The sequence below is a fragment of the Hypanus sabinus genome, chromosome 9 (genome assembly GCF_030144855.1).
Source record: "Hypanus sabinus isolate sHypSab1 chromosome 9, sHypSab1.hap1, whole genome shotgun sequence".
Lineage (NCBI taxonomy): Eukaryota > Metazoa > Chordata > Chondrichthyes > Myliobatiformes > Dasyatidae > Hypanus > Hypanus sabinus.
Genome location: NC_082714.1, coordinates 155,862,008 through 155,888,931, shown reverse-complemented (window position 1 = coordinate 155,888,931; position 26,924 = coordinate 155,862,008). Strand labels below are relative to the sequence as shown.

At 41.5% G+C, this 26,924-nt stretch overlaps 1 protein-coding gene across 2 annotated transcripts in view; it reads right to left on the bottom strand.

Moving 5' to 3' along the window:
* Window positions 1-23,948, bottom strand: part of hm13 (histocompatibility (minor) 13) — a 104,201-nt gene extending 80,253 nt beyond the window's left edge. Inside the window, exons 1-4 of one of the 2 annotated variants that reach the window (XM_059980899.1) lie at window positions 23,664-23,792; window positions 9,578-9,690; window positions 634-732; window positions 74-156 (exon numbers count right to left, since the gene is read on the bottom strand). In XM_059980899.1, coding sequence (XP_059836882.1) covers window positions 74-156; window positions 634-720 — 170 coding nt within the window. In that variant the 5' untranslated portion in view covers window positions 721-732; window positions 9,578-9,690; window positions 23,664-23,792. Of the gene's footprint in view, window positions 1-73; window positions 157-633; window positions 733-9,577; window positions 9,691-23,663 lie in introns of both variants that reach the window. The other variant, XM_059980898.1, reaches the window with a different exon arrangement.
* Window positions 23,949-26,924: the final 2,976 nt, after the last annotated feature.

Here is a 26,924-nt window from a genome sequence, read left to right as displayed (position 1 = left end):
AAAAAGGTTTCTTCAAGTTTTCTTTCCAAATTAAAGAATATAAGAACTTTTTTCCAATGAAAGAATGTCATACCTTAAAGTGTGAGACAAAGCCAATATACCAAGTATGAAAAAGTACATGGAAAGGAGCAAATTGATGTATTCTTGAGAAAATATCTGAAAACAAAAGACACAGAAGTTATTTCCCCTCAACCATCAGCCTCTTGAACCAGATAACTTCACTCACCCCATCACTGAACTATTCCCACAACCTATGGACCCTTCATCTCATGTTCTCAATATTTATTACTTATTTATCATTGCTATTTTCCCCCTTTCTTTTTGTATTTGCACAGTTTGTCATCTTTTCCACACTGGTTATCGCCTGTTTTTCATTTATTCTATTTTGGTTATTGGATTTATTGAGTATGCCCACAAGAAAGTCAATCTCTGGGTTATATATGGTGACATATGTACTTTGAGAATAAATTTACTTAGAACTTTGAATTATTTAATGAAGTATAGCAGCAGCCCCTACGACAATGTGGATAAGAAATACTGTATTGACAACCAAAGTATATACTTTTTAAGAAAATAAAGTCTCAAACCTGGGGGTGAGCACACAGAAAGAAAATATATACAAAGCAAACTTACTTTGAAAAAAAGATAAAGGCCAAACAGTGTGCAGCTGGCAATGATGGGAAATCTGGCTGCATCTCGACTTGTAATGGTCTCCGGCATATCACTGGAATTCTGCAAATGCAAAGCAAGTGGCTGTTATGAATCATACTAAAGTATAAGTCTTCGTACAGCCCGGATAATTGATGTCCAGGATAATCAGCTTTTTTTTGAGAGAATGCAACAGGAACCTTGATTTCCTCCTCACAATGTATTACTACTGAATTTTACCAAATCAGAGTGGTTACAGACATCTGTCAAGTCCAGGAAAAACTGAGCCAGTCCCATTCTCTCACCTTTTCATCATAATCCTTAAAATTCTTTCTTTTCATACATTGAGTCACATTCCTCATGAATGCTAGAATTGAATCTGCCTCACATTCTAAGCCTTAACCGTTAACCACGTGCTTTGCGAGAAAAGTATCGAGTCTCTTTATAACTGGCAAAAAAAAGTGCTCTCTCCGTCTGTCTAGATCCTTCAGAACCCTTGATGTATATACAAAACTCCACTTGTGGCGGAATCAATGTTTTATAGAAGGTTCATTGTCATTTAAACTGATTAATTAACCACCTGGATGTGAGGGTAGAAGGGTGGGTTGGCAAGTTTGCAGACAACAAAAAGGTTGGTGGTGTTGTGGATAGTGTAGAGGATTGTCGAAGATTGCAGAGAGACATTGATAAGATACAGAAGTGGGCTGAGAAGTGGCAAATGGAGTTCAACCTGGAGAAGTGTGAGGTGGTACACTTTGAAAGGACAAACTCCAAGGCAGAGTACAAAGTAAATGGCAGGATACTTGGTAGTGTGAAGGAGCAGAGGGATCTGGGGGTACATGTCCACAGATCCCTGAAAGTTGCCTCACAGGTAGATAGGGTAGTTAAGAAAGCTTATGGGGTATTAGCTTTCATAAGTCCAGGGAGAGAGTTTAAGAGTCGCAAGGTAATGATGCAGCTCTATAAAACTCTGGTTAGGCCACACTTGGAGTACTGTGTCCAGTTCTAGTTGCCTCACTATAGGAAGGATGTGGAAGCATTGGAAAGGGTGCAGAGTAGACTTACCAGGATGCTGTCTGGTTTAGAGAGTATGGATTATGATCAGAGATTAAAGGAGCTTTGGAGAGAAGGATGAGAGGAGACATGATAGAGGTGTACAAGATATTAAGAGGAGTAGATGGAGTGGACAACCAGCATCTCTTCCCCAAGGAACCACTGCTCAATACAAGAGGACATGGCTTTAAGGAAAGGGGAGAGAAGTTCAAGGGGGATATTAGAGGAAGGTTTTTCACTCAGAGATTGGTTGGTACGTGAACAGCACTGCCTGAGTCAGTGGTGGAGGCAAATACATTAGTGAAATTTAAGAGACTACTAGACAGATATATGGAGGAAATTAAGGTGGGAGGTTATATGGGAGGCAGGGTTTAAGGTCGGCACAACATTGTGGGCTCAAGGGCCTGTACTGTTCTACGTTCTATGATTTGATCCCAGTCCAAGAAGTGCAACATTGGAATACAGACCTCTTAACCAAACATCAGAAATCAGCTTCAGCATCAGAACAACTCATCAGTGTTCAATTGCAACCGGCTACGAAAACTATTCAACGTTTTGTGTTTCCTACAATTTTTCAGTATTGTATTTGTCTATTTGTCAACTGTTTTTGTCCATTATACCAGATGACCACAAGGCTCTAAACCCTCTGGTCTGGTGTCTTACTGGCATTACAGAATGGTAGAGTTTGAATATCCTTAAACTAAATGAGGGGAAAAAACCCAAAAATTCCAGTTATTGGTAACAATAAAAAGTTGTGTGAATCTCAGAAATGAATTTGATCATCTGGCCTTACAAATCGAGCCAGAAGTAAAAAAAAATTCAGATGTTATTATTGACTCAAGAGTTTTATTTCTTATAACATCAATTTGCAGAAAAATTGATACAAGTTTTTTTGTTTCTGGCTGATTAGATTACTGTAATACACTGTTTTCAGGATTGCCTATGAAAGATAGAATCAGCTGCAGCTTGTTCAAAATGCAGCAGCCAGAATCTTAAACAAAAAAGAAAACTTGAGCACATTTCACCACTTTTGGCATCATTACACTGGGTGCCTGTCTGCTTTAGGACAAATTTTAAAATACTCCTAACTGTGTACAAGGCTCGAGTAATCTAGCTCCTCTATATATTTTGGAGTGTCTCTCCCCTTATGTCCTGAATCATAATCTCAGAGTTGCAAATATCAGTTTGCTTAGTATTGCTAGAGCCAAGCATACAAAAATCTTGAATACTTGTAACGACTGAGATACGCCAAGCTAATATTGTGGAATGTTTCAAAACACTTCCAAAAACCTACTTTTTAGAAAAAGTTGGATTACTTAATGCCTATTGATTATATTTATATAATTTGGTTTTTGGTTACATTTTATTATATATAATGCTTGTCTTTACTTATGATTGTCTCATTTTATGCTATATTGATCTTTACAATGTAAAGCACTACAAGTCTACACCTTAATGCATACAAATAAAGATTATTATTAGTACTATAGACCAAATTAACAAAACTAGTGTGGCAGGTGGGGAGGTCTGCAATCTGATTGAGAATGTTTACCAGCCAGACAAAAATGGGCACACAGCAGGCAGTCTTCAGAGTATTGTTTTGTTGAGAAATAAGCAAAAGGCAAACAGAGCACAAGGTGCTGCTAATAGAAAGAAGTGGTGGGTAGACAAAGGATAGCAGCATAAAGGCAGCTCCACAACACAGAGGCCACATTTATTCAGGCTGTTATTCTCAGTAGGAAGCTGTACAAATAGTCTCCATCTCAAGAATGTCCTCAGCCAAGTCTTCATTCTGGAACAGTTTAGTATACTATCAAGAATTCTGCATGGTAAATACCATAATACCACACAGAAAATAATAAAACTGACAACTCAAATGCCGAAAAATTGCTTCCACTAAGTAAGCACTTAGCCATTCCATAGGGCAATTTCAGTATTGGCATAAAGATTCAATGTTTAGCAAGCTCGCCATGATGACAGTAAGAACTGAAAGCAGGCAAAAAGGATGAGGAATACAGAAGGCAGTCACAAGTGGATCTTTCTAGTTGGCTGATAATAAATCGTGTAACAAAATCCATTAACTGCAACCCCAATTCCCCATTCACTGACAATCCCATATTTGGCCTTTTCTACTGATGGTCAGTGTTTGCTTGTCTATAATACAAGAACAAAACTTTCTACTTTTGATTTTTTTTTGCAATTTATGAAATGGATGGTACATAAATATCAGCCACTCATATAACCATGTAACAATTACAGCATGGAAACAGGCCACCTCGGCCCTTCTAGTCCGTGCCAAACGCTTACTCTCACCTCGTCCCACTGGCCTGCACTCAGCCCATAACCCTCCATTCCTTTCCTGTCCATATACCTTTCCAGTTTTACTTTAAATGACAATACTGAACCTGCTTCTACCACTTCTACTGGAAGCTCGTTCCACACAGCTACCACTCTGAGTAAACCTCGTGTTACCCTTAAACTTTTGCCCCCTAACTGTTGTACAACCTGTTAATTTCTTTTTGTTCCAGTCTAACTTAATAGGTCATCCACCATGGACAATGAATGAACTCGGAAGTGATGTGGAGAGAACTCACCTCAAAATATTCAGTAGTCTAAAAGATAACACATTCAATAGGTTCTGCCAACTGAGTCACAACATTTGGCCACGAAATTTAACAAGCTGCGATCTCTCCTGTCATAGCCGGAGGCCACATGGCGAGCGATTCACTAGGTGTTAGATGTTTAAACTACAGAATCATCTGAGCCAAAACACACGATACCAAATGACTAGATTTTCATCTTCATATTCTTTATGCTCTTCTACCATGACCAGAAAGATTACAGCAACAGATGCTTGAAGACAGAAAGGCACATGTGCAGGTTCGGATGACTAGAAAGGGGAGGGAAGATAGATGCATGCTTACACTATTTGAAGTTAATCAATTAGAGATGATGGAATGAAGTGCAAAGAGAATTAGATGTGAGAATACTGTCAAAATTTGGTAAATGAGACTAAAACTAGAGGATATAGCCTCAAGATTCAGAGAAACAGATTCAGGAAGGAGATGAGGAGAAATTGCTTTCCCCCAGAGAGTAGTGAAGCTTTGGAATTCTCTGTCCAGGGATGCATTAGAGACCATCTCATTAAATATTTAAGACACAATTAGATAGATTGTTTGCTTTGCAGGGGAATTAAGGTTTATGAGGAGAAGACAAATTGGTTGTTCTCAGTGCACGGCCAGATTAGCTACAATCTTACTTAATGGCAGAGCAGGCTCAATAGACCAGATGGCCCAGACCCACTCCTATTTCATATGTTCTAAGTTCTATTATTTTAATTCCATGATTGGCTTGCCTTCAAAAATAGGTAAAGCAATATTTGCCAGTCTAGCAGCCAATCCTGCTGCCAGATTTCTGTTCATTGTTTGAGATCACGATGTCCATGGCAAGGATGTATTTATTACCCTCCCCAACTTCCTCTGGAAATTAAGCAACCTTCCTTGCATTTAAACGACCGAGCACTGACTGCAGCAGGAGTGACTGCTAAAGTGACGAGTGGCATTCCAATTGTCCTGGATGAAGTTCAGCTTCCAGGATGCAATTGGAGTTGTACTCATCTAGGCAAATGGAGATTATTCCATGACCATCCTGACTTACACTTAGTGATGCCAGAAGCCTGGGTTAACACATACAAAATGGAGCAACTCAGCAAATCAAGCCACATCTACAGATGGAAATAGACAATTGACATTTTTTAAGGCTAAAATGTCAATAGTTCATTTCACTACACAGATACTGCCCGATTGTGTGTGCTGCATCAGGTTTCCAGCATCTGCAGAATCTTGAGGCTCTGGTGTCCCTTGCTACAGCAGATTCAGCCTCATTTATGCATTTGTAGCCAGTTATACAGTTGGTCCATTTGCGTTTCTGATTATTAGTGACACTCAAAGTAATAACAAGGTTAACTTGGCAACAGTGAGTTCCACACTGCTCTGCGTGAACTGTGCCATTATTAAACATTCTTTGTTGTTTTAGCCATGATTGAATAGTTAGCTCTGTGGGGTTTGCAGCAATGCCAACTGTGTGAAAGTGTTGTCTCCCAAATAAAATGTTAAATATGGGCCCTGAAAGATTAATTGTTTGCATTTTTTAAAAATCAGGACATTTATGTATGACATTGGTTATCGTGTTAACTGACACTCATTCAAGGGCAATGAACTGATTGGGATGCTCCATCAGGTCTTTTTGACTTGATCCACAGCAATGAGCAATAACAGAAGAAGCCACAAGCTCTGGCTGTCTCAAGTGCCTTCAGACACATTGACTGAATCACACCTTTCATTAGACCAGAAGACAATGAAGCAGAATGAGGCCATTTGGTTCATTGAGTCTGCTCCCCATTCCATTGTAGCTGATTTATTATTTCTCTCAACCCCTTTCTCCTGCCTCCTTCCATTGACCTTCGCTACCCTTACAAATCAAGAAGCTATCAACCTCCACTTTGAATATACTCAATTACTTGGCCTCCATAGACTCTGATGACAATGAAGTTCAAAGATTCACCTTCTCTGGCTACAGCAATTCTATCAAAAACTTAAGCAGGACCAAGATTCTTTTACCAACACCAAATAAACATTGCAAAACTCTTACTTCTTAACTCTTTGTTATGACAATATAAATTAGCTTTAAATGATGTTGCTCATTATACTTGCCTCTTACTACAAAGTACAACCAAAACAGTATAATTATAAACAACTGCTCATGACAATTCTCCAAGTAATTCAAGAAGACAAAACCCAGGTACTACCCTTGCCACCACTAAGAGGCAGTGCCTCACAAAGGTGGCATCCATTAATTAGGACCCTCTCAATCCAGGATATGCCCACTCCTCATTACAACCATCTGAAAGGAGATGTAGCAGCTTCTCAACAATTCAGAAACGGCTTCTTTCCTCTCTGCCATCAGATTTCTAAACTGTCCACAAAAGGTACCTCATTATTTCCATATTTTTATTTCTGATTTACAGTAATTATGTCTTTGCACTGTACTGCAGCTACAGCACAAGAAATTCCACATCATCCAAGTCAAGAGATAATAAATTTGATCTGTCATCTGCATCTGAAACTGCACAAGTGTATTAATTGTACTTCAGGCACACCAGGCCTATTTTCAAGAAAAATACACTCCAAGTGTTAAGGATTAAAAGGAAAGCTGAAACTTTCAGCCAAATTCCACTCATAAGTTCCAACACATTCTTGCTTTTGTGAGTGTTCAAGTAAAGGAACATTTCAGTCAACTGAAGCCTTGCACATAAAGCTCAGATTTCTTGCCTTCTGATAAATGCCAAAATGTATTTTCTGCTTTAGTACAAATTATGAAAATAATTGGATTGAAAATGGGCAGGGTAGTCAGTAACAGAGGATGTTGGTAGAGTATTGCTCCTGTGATTGAAAGCCTGTGACCACCAATATACCAGAGGGACTGGTGCCGAGTCCCGAGCTGTATTATACACATATTGTATACACTAATGACTCAAGTAAAATTACAAAAAGTTTGTAAATAGCAGAACTTGATGTTGCTGCTTTTGATGACAGGGTTGTCTTAGGGTACAGAATATTATCCAGGTGGCAAGTTTAGCAAAATGGTGGCAGATCAAATTTAATCCTGCCAAGTGGCATGATGCATTTTGGGGAGAGGGAGACAAAGGGTAGAACAAACACCATAAATGGTAGGAACTGAAGAAGCATTGAAGAAGAGGGACCTTGGTAGATAGGAAGTAAAAATAGCAAATAGGATGCTTATGTTTATTAGCTCAGCATGAAATAATAAGTGATTTCCTAGTACAAGTTTATAAAATAACAATTAGGCCTCTGCTAAGATATTGCATGCATTGCTGACAGCCACAGTATAAGAAAGGATGTGGTTGCACTGGAGAGGGTGCAGAGAAGATTCACTAAGATGTTGTCTATAATGGAAAAATTCAATTATAGGGTGTGATAGTAGAGGTCCATTTATCTTGAAGCAGAGGAGGTTAACTAAGGACACATATACACAATGAGGAGGCAAAGATAGCAAGTAACTTTTCACATGACAGATGTATGCCCTCTGGCCTTGGGTACATCTAAGGTATGGAGTACGAGTTTGAAACAAATCCAAGGAAGAACTGCTTTGAACCAAAAGTCTGGAACACTGCCTGAAATTGTTGTGGAGGTAGGTTCTCTTACAGTTAAGAAAGAGCTGTATGAACATTAAATTATAACATTATAGGCTACAGGCCAAGTGCTAGTAAATAGGATTCAAGGATGAAAAGGAAAGCACATTAAAATTATGCCCCACTCATATTTGCCATTTCCGCTCTAGGGGAGAAAAATAGTCTCTGGCTAGCCACTCAATCTACGCTCATCACTTTCTAAGGGTACTTGGTCAGCAGAAGCAAGATGGGCACTTGGTTAGTATAAAGGAGAATGACTACAGGTTCTGTTTCTGTACTGTTGTGGTCGCCACCCCGTCGATCACAATCGACAGGTTGATCTTTGAAAAAAAAAATACACAAATACTGTTGAATGATTGTTTCCGGGTTGAGGGGTTTTAGTTCCGTTCTTTCTGCCCAGTGCGCATGCGTGTAGCTCCCCGCACTACACAGTGTAATTCAGTGGTCCCCAACCACTGGGCCGCGAGGAAATGATATGAGTCAGCTGCACCTTTCCTCATTCCCTGTTATGCCCACTGCTGAACTTGAACGCACGCGAACGAAGACATCACCCGCCTAAACGCAGTGATACCCTTGTGTCAGGGATCACTGGTTGGTCTCACGCAGACGGCGGGAAGTGCCGTTGCTACTGGCCTGGAACACAGGTGGGTGCCCCCTCTAAACCTGCTTAGCACTCCAAATGTTCGTGGTGAACTCAGTGCTAAAATATTCGCAGACAACCTAATTCAGGCTCAGCGTTCCGTAAGTATCAGAGCAGCTACCTCGCTACGATCTACTGAAACAAACTTTTGTCAGCTGATCGATCCTACGGGGGGGGGGGGGGGGCACGCGTCCTGTCGTACTATTGCACTCCTCACTCCGGACTGCGACTGCCGCGGCCCCAGCACGGGGACCTCCAACCCTGACCTTGTCCTCTCACCCCACCCATGACCAGCCACACCTGGCCAAGGCGGCTGGCAGTGGGCGGGCGGGAGGCTGGAGTTTGGGCCTGGAAGGGAGGCTGTCTAATGAGGCAATGAAGCACTCAAAACTTTCAGTACCCTGAGTCCGAGCACCCTGCACTTAAAGACAAACCCACTGAGATTTTTCAGCGGAAAAAACATAGGCAGGGCAGGACAGAAGCTGAGAGCCACGAAAATTAAATTATGGAATAGACTGGACATGAGGAACCTGCTTCGAGTATTGCTATATTCCAGTCGTGTTTAACAACCACCACCCGCCCCCCACCCCCCCAATCGGCCAGTCCGTAAGAATATTGTCAAAATTAAACTGGTCCACAGTGCAAAAAAGGGCAGATACCCCTGGTGTTTATACATTATTTCTGCTTCCAGGTTGCAGGGTTTTACTTCTGGTCTTTTCTGCCCTGGTGCGCATACGTGTAACTACTCGATCTGGGGTTGATCTTGCCTTTCACTAAGGCCGAGGTAGGGGATCTTGGGCTTAAAAAGGTTGGTGACCACTACTGTACTGTACAACTAAATGAACCTTTTCCTTCTTCCTCAAAATATTTACCCAGCATAGAGTCTGATAAAACCTGCCAGATACTCTCCTATTTGCACTGCAAAGTCACATTGTTCCATGTCATACAATTCAAAAGGAATACAAGTTTTATGTAAAATTACTTTGAAAATGGACACCACGTGTTAGGACCTTGCCATTACTTACTTTTTAGTAAGAAGTGCAGTGAGCAATTTCAAGGTGCTATCACATCAATCAGTTCTAGTGTGGAATTTCACTGCGCAAACAAGATACATGGGGCCAGCAAAAATATTCCTAAGCTGCAAAAAGAAAACAGAGGGGTAAGGAAATTGTCACAAGGAGCTCAAGACTACCTAAAAAAAAATTGCTGTTAGTTTACTGCATTTCATGCACAAGGAATACCCAGATCCCTGTGAATACTGACATTAAAAAAATAAAAAAATAAAAATATTTTTTCATGGGGAATAAATGGCATAGTAGCAAAGCTAGTACAGCTGCTGCTTCACAGGATTGAATGTGGACCAGAGTTTAGTCCTGGCTTTGGTATTGTCCATGTGGTGTTTGCACACTTGCCCTATAAAAGCATCCCCCCCCCCCCACGCATCCCACAGTTGTGAGGGTTTGTAGGTTAACTAGCCGTGACTTGTCCCCAAGAGATAGGCAAGTGGTAGAATCAAGAGGGAGCTGAGAATGAAAAAATAAAAATTGGGATTAACACAAGTGGGTAGCTGAAAGTCAACAAAGATTGAGCAGACAAGAGGGACTGTTGCCATGCCATCTGTCCCCTTGACCTAACATAATACGTCACCTGTCTAAACCTAGGACAACATAGAACAGTACAGCCACAATCACTCTAACCCTTCCCTCTGACATAGCCTCCGTTTTTCTATCAACCATTCGCTTTTCTTTAAAGAAAAGTTGCTTAAATGCTCTTAAAATATCTGCCTCTACCACCACCCCAGGCAGGGCATTCCAAGGACCCACCACTTTGTTCAGAGAGACTTGCACATACTTTCCTCCTTATATCAGCCATCGTCACCCTGGGAAAAAGTTTCTAGCTATCTGCTCAATCTGTGCTTATTATTACTTTGTAATCAAATGCTCCTGCTTTTTGCACAACTGTGAACTCAAAATACCTGCTCAAGCAATGTTTATCCACAAGACATCATAGCAGAATTAGGCAACTCAACACATTAAATCGCTCCACCATTCCATTATGGCTGATTATCACATCCTACCTTCTCTGCATAACCTTTTACACCTTTGCTAATCAAGAATCCTATAAATGATGATTTGGCCTCTATTGTCATCTGTGGCAGTGAATTCCACAGATTCATCACCCTCTGGTAAAAGATATTCCTTATCTTTCTTCTAAATGGATGTCCTTTTATTCTGAGGCTTTGCACTCTACCACTATAGGAAACATCCTCTCCACATCTACTCTATCCAGGCCTTTCAACATTTAAGAGGTTTCAATGAGATCCTCCCCTCATACTTCTAAACTCCAGCAAATACTGGTCCAGAGACATTAAACATACCTCATATGTTAATACTCTCCTCATCTAGTATTCTTATGAAGAAAGCTACAGGGCCATTAAAAATATGATCATGGAACCTGGGCTATCAGAAGAAGAGAATGCTTCATTATTGGAAGAATGGTATACCCAGGTATCAATTAGGTTATTGGGTGAATGCAATAGATTCTAGAGTAGGTGCTACAATAAGAGCAAGATTCAAGCTGAGCTTCCCATCAATAACAAAAATCGTTCAGAAGAAGCTCAGAAACCTCAGCCCTTACCCTACCTGTATAGCTGGATCCTGGACTTCCTGTCAGATCACCAGTAGGTGATAAGAGTGAACTCCTTCACCTCTGCCCATCTGACCCTCAACACAGTTGCCCCTCAGGGCAGTATACTAAACCTCTTCTTTACTCTCTGTATACCCATGATTATGTCATCATCCACAGCTCCAATCTAATTACATTTGCTGACGACACTACAGTGATTGGCCTAATCTCAAATAATAATGAGGCAGCCCACAGAGAAGTCATCATCCTGACATGGTGGTGTCAAGAAAACAGCCTCTCCCTCAACATCACAAACACAAAGGAGCTGGTTGTGGACTACAGGAGGAGTAGAGAAAGGCTAGCCCCTATCGACATCAATGGATCTGGGGTTGAGAGGGTGAACTGCTTTAAGGTTACTTGGCATGAACATCACCGAGGATCTCACATCGTCTGTACATACCAGCTGTGTGGTGAAAAAGGCACAATAGTGCCTCTTCAACTTCAGACGGTTGAAGTAATTTGGTATGGGCCCCCAATTTCTAAGAACTTTCTATAGGGGCACAATTGAGTGCACCCTGACTACCTACATCACTGCCTGGTATAGGAAATGCACTTCCCTCAATCACAGGACTCTGCAAGAGAGTGGTGAGGCCAGCCCAGCGCATCTATAGATGTGAACTTCCCACGATTCTGGATATTTACGCAGACAGGTATGTAAAAAGGGCCCGAAGGATCACTGGAGACCCAAGTCACCCCAACCACAAACTATTCCAGCTGCTACCATCCGGGAAACGGTACCACAGCATAAAAGCCAGGACCAACAGGCTCCGGGACAACTTCTTTCACTAGGCCATCAGACTGATTAATTCATGGTGACACAACTGTACTTCTAAGTTATACTATCTATGTTGACTATCCTGTTGTACATAATATTTATTATAAACTACTACAGATTGTGCATTGCACATTTAGACAGAGACATAATGTAAAGATTTTTACTCAGGTGTACGAAGGATGTAAGTAATTAAGCCAATTCAATTTAAATAAAACGTTAAGGCCATACTATTATTTGTGGAACTGTGCTGCATGCATTATGCTTGTCAACTTAACCTATATCATTGACTACATTTGAGAACCGTTTGGTATTAAATGCTTTGGAATGCTACCAAAGAATGACATAAATCCCAAATATTCCCTGATAACTCCTTCCTGCTCTACCCTCCAGGTGGATTACTTTCAGAGAAGACTAACAGAGCCAGGAAGATAGACAATCAGGACCAGACATTAGAAACTCCATGTTGAAAACAGACACAAAATGCTGGAGAAACTCAGCAGGTCAGGCAGCATCGATGGAAATAAATAAATAGTCATCATTTCAGGGTGAGACCCTTCTTCACAACTGGGGTGGGGGGGGGGGGGGGAAGAAGAGCCATAATAAGCTGATGGGAAGCAGTACAAGCTAGCGGGTGATAGGTGAAACAGAACCTTCCTGATGAAGGGTCTCAGCCCAAAACACTGACTGCTTATTCCCCTCCATTGATGCTGACCAACTTGGTGAGCAACAATTGTATAACAGGCATATAGTGTGCTTTCCTTCATCGGTTGGAACAGTATGAAAATGGCAAATCATGTTGCTGCTGTATAAAATATTGTTTGGGCCACATTTGAAGTATTGTGTATAGTGTACAGTTCTGGATACAATACTACCTGGAGGCTTAGAAAGTTTCACCAGGGTATTACCTGGATTGGCTAGTTGGACAAACTCAGCTTGTTTTCTCTGGAGCAGAGGCTGAAAGGCAATCTAATAAAAAAGCACACAAAAATATAAGGCATGGAAAGGGTAGGCTGTCAGAAACTTTTACTGCAGAATGGAAATGTCAAATACTGAATGGAGCAGCTTGAAAATGAGAAAGGGAAAGTTTACAAGAGATGAGAGGCAAGTTTATTTTTTCCACCAGAGTTAAATATTTGATAAACACTGCTGGGGTGGGGGGAGGTTTAAGCAAATATGCAAGTAGCATTTAACAGGCACTTAGACAAATAAGATTACTTCAAATCGAGGTTCCAAGCCTTTACGTCATAGACCCCTACCAGTGACCAAGGGGTCTGTGGACCCTAGATCGAGAACCTGTTTTCAATCAACATCATGGTCAACACAAACATGGTAGGCTAAATGCACTGAATATCTTTTCCATAGGCAGGTTAGAAGTGAACAGAAACGCCTTCTGAGAGTATTGTTTTCTTTTTCTTGCTGGACAGCAGTGTTGTGCAGCAGGAACAGTTAGGTTGAGCACTTATTTAAATGGATGATTAATCCAAGATCCATTTGCTCATCTGCTTCAGTGGATAGGCTAACAATATCTTAGACATGGGCCTTCAATTGTGCACAATGAGTGCCTAAAAAATTCACCCTCTTGTAAGTATTCATGTTTTATTGTTTTACACTGAATTACAACGGATTTAATTGCTTCTTTTGGCACTAATCAACAAAAAAACAAAATCTTTTGTGTCAAAGTGAAAACAGATCTCTACAAAGTGATCCAAATTAATTACGTATAAAACACAAAATAATTGACTGCACAAGTATTCACAACCCCCACTTTAATATGACACACCAAATCACCACTGCTGCTGCCAATTGGTTTTAGAAGTCACATAATTAGTTAAATGGAGATTGTTTTTGGAGATCTGTGCACAGTCAAGGTGTTTCAATTTATTGTAGTAATGCATACCTGTATCTGGAGTCAACTGCTGGGAGTCAGTATCCTGGTAAAAACTACACCATGAAGACAAAAGAACACTCCAAGCAACTCAACAAAAAGGTTATCAAAAAGCACAACTCATGAGATGGATACAAGATTTCCAAGTCACTGAATATCCTTTGGAGTATAGTTAAGTCAATCATCAGGAAATGGAAAGAACATGGTACAGTTGTAAATCTGCCTAGAGCAGGCCATCTGCAAAAACTGAGTGACCATGCAGAGGGACTAGTGAGGGAGGCTACCAAGAGACCTGTAACAACTCTACAAGCTTCAGTGGCTGAGATGGGTGATGGGAAAGACTGCGCATAGAACAACTATTACTCGGGTACTCCACCAGTCGTAGCTTTATGGGAGTGTGGCAAACAGAAAGACACTGTTGAAATAAAAAAACTCACATGAAAATCTCAGCTAGAGTTTGCCAGAAAGCATGTGGGAGGCTTTGAAGTCAGCTGGAAAAAAGTTCAATGGTCTGATGAAACCAAAATTGAGCTTTTTGGCCATCAGCCAAACACTGCACATCAGCATCACAATATCCCTACCATGAAGCCTGAAGCATGGTTGCAGCTGCATCACTTTGTGGGGATGTTTCACTGCAACAGGCCCAGGAAGGCTTGTGAAGATAGAGGGAAAACCACAGAGAAATCCTGGAAGAAAACCTGATGCAATCTGTAAGAGAACTGCAACTAGGGAGAAGATTTGTTTTCCAACAAAACAATGATCCCAAGCATGAAGTCAAAGCTACATAGGAATGGCTTAAATCAATAAAGTTGATATCCTGGAGTGGCCAAGTCACAGTCCAGACTTTAGTCCAATTGAGAACATGTGGCTGGACTTGAACAGGGCTGTTCACTCACGATCCCCATTTAATCTGACAAAACCTGTGCAGTTCTGTAAAGAAGAATGGGGAAAAAATTGCAGTCCATATGTACAAAGCTGATAAAGACCTATCAAATACTACCTGAAGGGGGTGAATACTTGTGCAATCAATTATTGTTTTAAATTTGTAATTAATTTAGATTGCTTTGTATCAATGTTTTCAATTTGACATTAAAGAATTTTCTGTTTTCGAGGGCCAAAAAAGCCAAATTAAATCCACAGTGATTCAATGTTGTAAAACAATAAAACATGAAAGCTTCCAAGGGGGTGAATTTCATAGGGACTGCATAGACAAAACAAGATGGAATGCTCTTGGTTCTGGTGAGAAGGACACAGAGGCTGAATGGTTTCACATTTGTCCTGTCAATTAGCTGCAATACAGCAATAAATTTATTTCAAATGAAGTGCAAGATTTCCTTGAGAGTATAAGACTGTTAGAACTATGACAGCTTTGCTCCATTCCAGTTTCCACTGGGCTTGAGTTTGTAACAAATCTAATGGTTTGAATCAGAGCTTGCATGCAATCTTGTGGTAGATGCAAAATAACAATCTCAAATCTGAGACTGATTCTTCAGTCCCTTTCAGTTGACAGAGACTGAAAGCAAAAACTCTTGAGTTCATTAAGTGTCCTAGTTTATGATAGACATTATATTTGAAATGATACAGCAAAAATTATGCCCACTGTGCCTCTTGATGCAAAGAATCTCAAACTAACTTGGGGAGCATCTTGGGGACCAGTAGATCCTCAAGGTCCCACATATTCATAAAACATAGGAGCAGAATTAGGCCATTCAGCCCATTGAGTCCGCTCCACCATTCAATCATGGCTGATCCTAGACCCCACACTCCTGCCTTCGCCAAATCCTTTGATGTCCTGACAAATCAGCAATCAACCAACTTCTGCCTTAAGGATATGCACAGGCTTGACAGGTCGTCTGTGCCAGGGTATTCCAAAAATTTACTACTCTCTGACTACAATAAATCCTGCTTACCTCTGTCCTAAAGGATCACCCCTCAATTTTGAGGCTGAGCCCTCTTGTTCTAGATACCCCCACAATAGCAAACATCCTCTCCAGATTCACTCTATATAGTCCTTTCCATATTCAGTAGGTTTCAATGAGATCCCCATGCATTCTTCTAAATTCCAGTGAGTACAGTCCCAAAGCTGCCAAATGCTCCTCATATCTTAACCCCTTCATTTCCAGAATCATCCTCCTGAACCTAGTCTGGATTCTCTCCTTTGAGATATGGAGCTCAAAACTGTTGACAATACTCCAAGTGCAGCCTGACTAGTGTCTTATAAAGGCTCAGCATTATCTCCTTGCATTTATATTCTATTCCCCTTAATCAACACTGGCACACCTCAGGGGTGTGAGCTTAGCCCACTGCTTTACTCTTTATATACACATGACTGTGTGGCTAGGCATAGCACAAATACCATCCATAAATTTGCTGACGATACCATGGTAGAATCTCAGGTGGTGACATGAGGATGTACAGGAGTGAGATATGTCAACTAGTGGAATGGTGCCACAGCAACAACCTGGCACTCAGTATCAGTAAGATGAAAGAGCTGACTGTAGACTTCATGAAAGGTAAGACAAAGAAACACATACCAATCCTCGTAGAGGGATCAGAAATGGAGAGAGTGAGCAGTTTCAAGTTCCTGGTTAAGATCTCTGAGGATCTAACCTGGTCCCAACATATCGATGTCGTTATAAAGAAAGCAAAACAGCAGCTATACTTTATTAGAAGAGATTTGACATGTCAACAATAACACCCAGAAAGGTGTTACACCTTCTATAGGTGTACCGTGGAGAGCATTCTGACAGGCTGCATCACTGTCTGTTATGGTTGGGGGTGGGGGGGGGGGGCAGTGGCAGCTACTGCACAGAACTGAAAGAAGTTGCAGAGGGTTGCAAATCTAGTCAGCTCCATCTTGGGCACTAGCTTATAGGGTATCCAGGACATCAGGGAGCAGTGTCTCAGAAAGGCAGCGTCTATTATTAAAGACCTCCAGTACCCAGAGCATGCCCTTTTCTCATTGTTACCGTCAAGTAGGAGGTACAGAAGCCTGAAGGCACACACACAGCAATTCAGGAACAGCTTCTTCCCCCTGCCATCTGATTCCTAAATGGACATTGAACCCTTGGACACTAACTCACCTTTTTTTTAAAAAAAACATACAGCATTTCTGTTTTTTGCACTTTTTTAAACTCTATTCAATATATGTATACTGTAATTGATTTATTAATATTTTATTTAGTTTTTTTTCTCCTTTATATCAATGTAATGCATTGATCTTGGAAATAAAGGTTGTTAGATATATCCAAGTTCTTCTCCACCCTTTCATAAACCCAGCATGGATAGTATCTTCTCCAGAAGCTTTAGCTTTTCTGTGAATTATAATCCTTTTGGGGAAATATAACAATGGATAAATTCAAAGTTCAAAATACATTCATCATCGAAGTATACAACCCTGAGAACCATCCCACCGCAGGAGACCACGAAACAAACACCATGGAACCCATTGAAAGAAAACATTAAACAACTCAATGTGTTAAAAAAAAATGCAAACAGCAAAAAGTGAGCAAATAACATACAAAATATTAAACATCAAACACAGTCTCCAAAAACAGTCATGGTGTGACAGCCACCGAGTCAGTTTACTTCAGCTCAGGGTCGATGACTACAGGTCTCAGGTGCGGAACCAGTTTCATGCCAAAGCACTTCAAGCAAATCGTGCAGATGCTACAAAGTAACCAGAAACACATGGAACGTGAACCAGAGTCCTCTAAAAGCAAGTTTGCGGAGCGTGTTCAGCAATGAGAATTTTAAACATCAAAATGCTGATTCTCCCGATAGAGTCCCACAGCCACAAGCTGCACTGCTGAGGGAAATGAACTCAAGGATCCTGCACCTTCCTCGAGAAGCAGAGATACTTATCAAAAGTAGGTAAATGGCACTAAACACCGGCTCGCCTTCTATTCTTTTCCTCAAGTTCAACCTCGCAATGTTTTAAATCAGCGAGGAGTAATGAAGCCTACCACGGGTTCAGGTTCTGCTACTAGGCTCTCAACTTAATCAAATTCCCCAAGAGATAGCAAAAGCACCAGATCACTCATTCGGTCCAAAAGTACATCAAAATGGAAATTACAGATAGCAATCACAGTTCAGAAGTATATTTAAAAGAAATCTGCAGGATGTCACTAGTCGCATTTGTCACTGGTGCCATCTTGTTCCAAATGCAGCAACTCCAGATATAAAACCACAGCTTCCATCCACAAGGAAAAATATTCAGAACACAAGCACCTGTTGACCATGCTCTCCCCTTATCTCATATACAGAAGGTGGTTTAAAAAATGAAATTAAAAATTTCACCATTAGTCATTAAAAATTACTGTTGTTATTTCAGTTAAGTAACTCTAATGGAGAAAAAGCAAAATGTGGTCCCCAGACTGCCACAACCTTGGTTAAAACAGTGCCAATCCAGAGATATGAGCTGGCAACCTTGGAAGCTTAGACAAGATACAGTGATGCAGCTAGTACCGATAACTTCCTTGTTATGCAAGGGCTCACTTCCTGGGAACTGTCTCTGAAAGTGCGAAATGTGCATTTTCTATAGTAACACAAATCGTACAGCAAGTACATGTAGTACCCTAAATTAAACTAATGAAATATACAACATACTGTGCATATGTAGTCATTAATGGAAAAATGTAATGGAAGAATTTGCAAAGAGTCAGATTTCCCCCAGATTCAGGTTATTCATAACCTGGGAAGCCCCTGAAAAACTGTTGCCTTGACCTCTAGCGCCATCTGTGTGAAGTTTGCATGTACATTTCCTTCAGTTGTTCCAACTTCTTCCCCATCCCACTGATATACTGGTGATTGTAATTGTCCAGCATGTCAGTGAGTAGTGCCTTCTTAGAGCAGTTGACGGGATTGAGGGAAGAATAGTAGTGGATGCTTGATGGCCGTCTCAAACTCAGAGGGTGTTTTTCCATTTGGTATAATTCTATGGTTCACGTCTCTGTAAAACGCTGTCTCATTTAACAGTAGGAATTGAGATCATAGAGTTGCATCACATTACAAAGTAAATCAATTTCCCTTCTGTACATAGAATATAGTACTGTGCATATGTGAAAAAATTCTGTAAAGCGAAGATACTTTCAAAAATAATGAATTATTAAATATCAAAAAATTACAATAAAGAACAGTAAAAATTTAAAAACCAAATCAAATATTTAATTTTGCCTTTAAAACTGCAATAATTCACTTAGGTACACTGTGTGCAGTTTTATAAGAAAATCAGCTGGTAGGTTGTTCCAAGCATCTTGGAGAATTTGCCACAGTTCTTCTGCAGACTTTGGCCATCTCTCTTGCTTCTGCCTCTCCAGGTAATCCCAGACAGCCTCGATGATGTTGGCATCAGGGCCCTGTGGAGGCCACACCATCCGTTGCAAAACTCCTTGTCCTTTGTTTTTTAGAAGTGCCGGCTGACTGAAGAATGGCAAATGCAGTTCCCTTGTTTAAAAAAGGCAATAGGAAGAAACCTGGGAACTATAGACCAGAGAGTCTTATGTTGGCGGTCTGCAAACTACTGGAAAGGATTCTTAAGGATAGGATCTACGAGCATATGGAGAAGTACAGTCTACTCATGGATAGTCAACATGGCTTTGTGAAGGGAAGATCGTGCCTCACGAGCCTGATTGAGTGTTTTGGAGAGGTAACAAAAGAAATTGATGAGGGTAGGTCAGTGGATGTGGTCTACATGGACTTTAGCAAGGCATTTGACAAGGTCCTTCATGAGAGACTCATCCAGAAAGTCATGAGGCATGGGATAAGTGGAACCTTGACTGTTTGGATTAAAAAATTGGCTTAAAGGAAGAAAGCAGAGGGTAGTTGTGGAAGAAAAGCATTCTGCCTGGAGGTCAGTGACTAGTGCAGTGCCGCAGGGATCTGTCCTGGGAACCCTGCTATTTGTGATTTTTATAAATGACCTGGATGTAAAGGCAGAAGGATGGGTGAATAAGTTTGCGGATGACACAAAGATTGGAGGAGTTGTGGATAGAGCTGCAGGTTGTCGAAGGTTACAAGAGGATATAGACAGGCTGCAGAGTTGGGCAGAAAAATGGCAGATGGAGTTCAATCCGGATAAGTGTGAGGTGATGCATTTTGGAAGGACAAACCAGAAGACAGAGTACAAGATTAATGGTCAGTTACTTAAGAGTGTGGATGAACAAAGGGACCTTGGGGTTCAAATCCATACATCCCTCAAGGTCACTGCACAGGTTGATAGGGTAGTTAAGAAGGCCTATGGATTGCTAGGCTTCATTAAACAGGGAGATTGAGTTCAAGAGTAGAGAGGTCATGTTGCAACTCTACAAATCTCTGGTGAGACCACACTTAAGAGTATTGTGTTCAATTCTGGTCATCTTATTATAGAAAGGATGTGGAAGCTATGGAGAGGGTGCAGAGGAGATTTACCAGGATGTTGCCTGGTTTGGAGAACAAGTCATATGAAGCAAGGTTAGCAGAGCTGGGACTTTTCTCTTTGGAGCGTAGAATGAGAGGGGACTTGATAGCAGTCTACAAGATTATGAGAGGCATAGATAGTGTGGATAGTCAGTACCTGTTTCCCAGGGCACCAATAGCAAACACCAGAGGGCATATGTATGAAATTAAGGGAGCGAAGTTTAGGGGAGACATCTGGGGTAAGTGTTTTTTATTATTACACAGAGGGTTGCGAGTGCCTGGAATGACTTGCCAGGGATGGTGGTGGAGGCTAAAACATTAGGGGTATTTAAGAGCCTCTTGGACAGGCACATGGATAAAAGAAAAATAGAGGGTTATGGGGTAGTGTGGGTTTAGTACCTTTTTAGGATTATATGGGTCAGCAGAACATGGAGGGCTGAAGGGCCTGTACTGTGCTGTAATGTTCTATGGTTCACTGAAGATAGTTCTTTATGACCTTGACCATGTGTTTGGGATCATTGTCCTGCTGCAGAATGAAGTTGGGACCTATCTGATGCCTCCCTTATAGTATTGCATGATGGATGAGAACCTGGTTGTAATTCTCAGCATTGAGGATTCCATTAATTCTGACCAAGTCACCAATTCCACTTGCAGAAATGCTGCCCCAAACCTGCAGGGATCTACACCGTGCTTCACTGTCGGCTGCAGACACTCATCCATGTAGCATGCTCCAGCCCCTCTACAGACAAACTGGCTCCTGTTTTGAAAGAAAAATTTCAAATTTTGACTTATCATTCCAAAGCACTTGCTGCCATTGTTCAGCAACCCACTCTGTTTTTTTTGTGTGTGTAGATGAGTCTCTCAGCTTCATTTCCACTTCAGAGGAATGGCTTTTTGGCAGCAACTCTTCCATGAAGACAATTTCTGACAAGCTTTCTCCGGACTGTAGAGGGGTGTACCTGGGTTCCAGTGGTTTCTGTGAGTTCAGAGCAGACAGCAGTGCTGAATGAGTTCTGATTTATAAAGGATGTAAGTTTGATGTACTTCTTGTCTTCTGCACTGTTTCCATGGATAACCACTAAGATTCTGGTCCACAACCTTGCCCATTTCTTTGCGCTTCTTCAGAAAAAGCTTGGACAGCACATGTTGAAACTGTGCTGTGAAATTTCTGCATGGGAGAGAACTTGCTGATGTAGGATGACTACCTTGTGTCTTACTGCCAGGCTCACTCTTGCCATGATGTTAAGAATTGATGATTTGAAGGTTAAACTGTCAAAACTGCTACACCTTCACCTTTTAGTTTGGTTGTCCTTTACCCAGCTTGATTCATAAGGAGCAGAATTAGGCCATTTAGCCCATCGAGTTTGCTCTGCCATTTAATCATGTCTGATCCATTTCCCTCTCAGCTCCAATCTCCTGCCTTCTCCCCATTTCCCTTCATGTCCTGACTGATCAAGAATCCATCAACCTCTGCCTTAAATATACCCAATGACTTGGCCCCCACAGCCGCCTATGGCAAATTATTCCACAGATTCACCACCTTTGGCTAAAAAAATTCCTCAGCTCCCTTCTCAATGGACATTCTGTGTCCTCTGGTCTGAAGACTCCCCAACACAGGAAACATCCTCCACACATCCACTCTGTCAAGGCCTTTCAACATTCAATATAGGTTTCAATGAGATCCCTCTTTATTCTTCTGAATTCCAGTGAGTACTGGCCCAGAGCCATTAAACGCTCCTCGTATTTCAAGACTTTCAATCCCAGAATAATTTTCATGAACTTCCTTTGAATCCTTTCTAAGATAAGGGGCTCAAAACTGCCTATAATACTCCAACTGAGGCCTCACCAGTGCCTTGTAACGGCTCAACATTACATCCTTGATTTCTCTTCCTTCGACATGCATTTCTGCTATAGTTAATTAGTGTAGTTCATTCAACTCATTAAGTCACTGATCATTAGCACCCTCTGTTACCGTTTTTCATCACGCACTGGGCTGTAAACCTACAAAGCAATCAAGTTTTTAATTTGAAGTGATCTTAATTACTTAATATGCTACTCTCTAAAAAAACACTTCTCTGTAAAATTTATGGAAATCTAAAATTTTCTCTTTTCCAGACAAAAAATAAATATCCAAATCAAAATTTATATTTAAAAAAATCTAGCAGCCCCAAGACTTTTGCACAGCTCTGTACACTCAAGCCCCAGAGCAGTTTGTCAATAGCTCCAAATTTATTGTACGCCTTTCTGTCAAAACAATTACAAGAGTTCATGAATACAGACAGCATATTGCAAACCTTTTCAAAGATAATTCCTAACCTCAACAAAAACATTCCAAAAAATGAAACTAATCTGGTACCACTCTTATCAGGCCACATTACCACATCTACAATCATCCAATATTGAAATATAAATGTTCATACACAAGTTACAGTAACCATAACAAAAATATAAGTGAAAGAGAACATGTCATCTAAAAATACCCACCCAATAAAGCTATTCTGCCTATCAATGTGTCCCGGCCTGTTTCTGAAGAACAAAGCAATCCTGCCATCAGCCATCTCTACCTCCACTGATGCTGCCCCACACACAGAGTTCCTCCAGAATTCAGTGTTTTGTTCCAAGTTAATCCAAACCTCTGGTTATTATTCTCCACGTACAATTCTGCTGTATTCATCCAATTTCAGAGTATTATCAAATCTATACTTACCACCATCTCTACTGCAAATTGTAACTGCACACTTCTTACAAAAATACTCATGCTCACATCAATTCCAATTCTGTTAATAACATGTCACATTAAATTTGAGGCCACTTGAACTTTTGGATAAAATTTAATGCATCCAAAACCTCGCTGCCAAATTTCCTCTTCGCTACAATCATTCCACAGAAGGCAACCACAGCTTTTTTATCTTAACCACACAGTCATAACCTCCCTTACATCTTTTCCATACTTCCTTAGAACATTCAGGTCCTGCAAGATAAAATAAAAGGGATTTGAAGACCTGGGTATGAAGTAGTTCTTTCTAAAGATACGCCTGAACTTCCTGTGTTACCATCCCTGAAGCTTTGCTAATCTGTCCTGCCAATGGAAAGAAAGGGAAACAGAGACAAATGGAGACCGGAAAAAAAAGACATAAAGAAGCAGAGAAAATTAAGTACTGCCAGCTGGGGCAAACTTCCCCCATCTACGCTTCACCCTGACATTATTTCAAAGTGATAGTTTATAAATATAAACGAACGTGGGTAGGTGTGTGTGTTTGGTGGGGGGGGGGGTGTGAAACAATGTTCTGCTCGACCGACCACACTCTCCCTACTGGTGTGTCCGCTCCCCCGGTAACCGAGCCCACCATCCCTACCCTCCCCACCTTACCTTGGCCTTAGCACAATTCACCGATCGCAGGGCCCCGAAGAAGATTGGCAGCAGCGCCATGACCACAAGGCTCCCGTAGGCGACGGCCGTCCCCTCGGGGGTTGCCACGAACTTGGCGGTGGCGTTGGCAGCCGCCTCGGTGTCGTTGAGAGTGACATTGACAGCGCTGTCGTTCATCACGGGAACCTCAACTCCAGCCATGTTACCCACCCTCACAACAGCCTGAAAGGCCACGTTTCCTTAACACCCCGGCAGCGGACGTGACACCACACAGAAGAGAGCGGACCGGAAGTTGCAACACCACCATAGCAACCAGTCCCCAGCGCTTAGCAACCGCCCAAGCTTCGTTTTGCCAGGGAATCACTATCTCCAACAAGACTGAGGTAAACCACCTCCCTAATAATCAATGGTGTTACAATGACTGTGTCTGTTTTTAAGGTACCTCTATCATAAGCTGTCTGGTTATAGTTATTAACTTTTAATGCACACTTGACCAATGAGGTTTAGAATCAGGCTTATTATCACTAACATATATCTTATACTCCTTCCCCTCCTCCCACCCTTCTGCCCCCTTCTTTCACTGTCCCGATGAAGAGCCTCAGCCCAAAACATCGACCATGAACATTGAGATCATCTACAAAGAACGTTGTCACAGGAAAGCAGCATCCATCATCAAGGACCCCCAACATCCTTACCATGCTCTTTTCTTCTTGGTGCTGTTGGGGAAGGAAGTACTAGAGCCTCAGGCTGCACATCACCAGGTTCAGGAACAGTTATTAACTGCTCCACCATCAGACTCCTGAACCAGCATGGATAACTTCATTCAGTTCAACAATGAAATGATTGACCATAAGATATAGGAGCAGAATTATGCCATTGGGGCCATCGAGTAGCTCTGCCATTTCACCATGGCTGATCCATTTTTTCTCTCTGCACCTATCTCCCACCTCCTCCCCACCTCGTGCCCCTGTAACCCTTCATGACCTGACTAATCAAGAATCTATCAACCTCTGCCTTATATATACATACGGGCTTGGACTCCACAGCTGCCTGTCACAATGAATCCCACAGATTCACCATTCTCTAGCTAAAGTAATTCCTCCTCCTCTCCATTCTAAAAGGACAGCCTTCTATTCTAAGGCTGTGTCCACTGGTCTTAGACACTCCCACCATAGGAAACATCCTCTCCACCACCAGTCTATTAAGGCCTTTCAGCATTTGAAAGGTTTCAATGAGATCACTCCTCATTCTTCTGAATTCCAGTGAATTCAGGCCCAGAGCCATCAAATGGTCGTCATGCGATAAGCCATTTAATCCTGAAATCATTTTCATGAACCTTCTTTGGACCCTCTCCAGTCTCAGCACACCAACCTGATTTTCCCAATCTATCTGCATATTGAAATCCCCCTTGACTATTTTAACATTGCCCATTTTCCATGCATTTTCTATCTCCCATTGTAGTTTGTAGACAACAAACTTACTACTGTTTGGGTGTCTGTATACAACTCCCATCATGGTCTTTTTATCCTTGCAGTTCCTTAGCTCTATCCACAATGATTCAACACCTACTGAACTTACGTCACTTCTTCCTAATGATTTAATTTCATTTTTTGCTAAGAGAGCCACACCACCCCCTCTGCTTTCCTGCCTATCTTTTTAATACAATGTGTATCTTGGACATTAAGCTCCCAGCTATAACCTACTTTCAGCCATGATTCAGTGATGCCTACAACATCATACATGCCAATCTGTAATTGTGCTCAAAGTTCATCGACCTTATTCCACATTCTGCATGCATTCAAATATAACACCTTTAGTCCTGTTCTTACCCTTTTCAATTTTGTCCGCCTTTTCTGTTGCAACTCATCCTGCTGACTGCAATTTTGCCCTTTTATCAACCTCTCCTTGCTGGGAGTCTCACTACACATTGCCTCTGTTTGTAACCCAACTACCTCATCTTCAGCACTATCCCTCCAGTTCCCATCTCCCTGCCTGATTAGTTTAAACCCAACCAAACAACTCCAGCAATGATATTGAACCCCGCCGCCCCCTTTGGGTTCAGGTGCAACCCATCCCTTTTGTACAGGCCATACCTTCCCCATAAGAGATCCCAATGATATGTAAATCTGAACTTCTGTCCCCCCTCAGCCACATATTCACCTGTCAAATCATCCTATTCTTACCCTCACTGGCACGTGGCACAGGCAGCAATCCAAAGATTGCTACCCTGGAGGTCCTGTTTCTCAGCTTTCTACCCAGCTTCCTAAAACCTGTCTTCAGGACCCCCTCACCTTGCCTATTTATGTCATTGATGCTAATATGGCTGCTCACCCTCGCCCTTGAGCATGCCACAGACACATTCTAAGACATCCCTGACCCTGGCAGCAGGGAGGTGACATATCATCTGAGTGCCTCTATCAAAAAACCTCGTCTCTGTTTCTCTGTTGAAAGAATCTCCTATCATCACTGCAGTCCTCTTCACAACCCATGGACTTTCAAGGACTCAACAACTCATGTTCTCAATATTTTTTTTTGTATTTGCACAATTTGTTGTCTTATGTACATTTATTGTTTGTCCATCTTTGTTGTGTTACAGTTTTCCATTGATTCTATTGTGAATCTTTGTATTTATTCACTTCAGGTCTCATTCAACCATACATGAATACTCATGAATACAGCCAAATGAAACAGCATTATTCAAGGGTCAAGGTGCAAAGCACAGTACCAACTGTCACACACAGCACAAAGCACACATAGTACATATAAGATAGAAAGATACAGCCACTCAATAAAAGAGTCCAAACTCAAGCCATCCTACACCACGGAAATCTGCAAATGACTACAAAAGAGCTTGTCTTGTGCCGAGCGAACTCTGGGGCTGGGAGGACTGCACCGACTCCACTCCAGTCTCCATGCCTCACTGACCTGGTGGAGCGCAGGCTATGATGCCTCTCCCCTGGTGGCTGTAGACAGGCGACACCATGGCTCAAGGCCTGGCCTCGCTATGACCAAGGCCATGCAGCTTCCTCACAGTCCAGTTCTGCTTTCTGCTAATAAATTGAACTTGTGGCATTCTTATTAACAAGGTGGTCACTCACCATTAGACTGGACACCTCCTTCAACTCCTTCAGCACAATGCCCAGCTCCCTCATTTTCACTACCAGCGAGCAACTCACAGATGGGTTAGACCTGAAGTACTTTAAGTTCTCAATATTCAGCAGGACCGTGTGATAATTAAAAATACATTTAAATATGACAGTA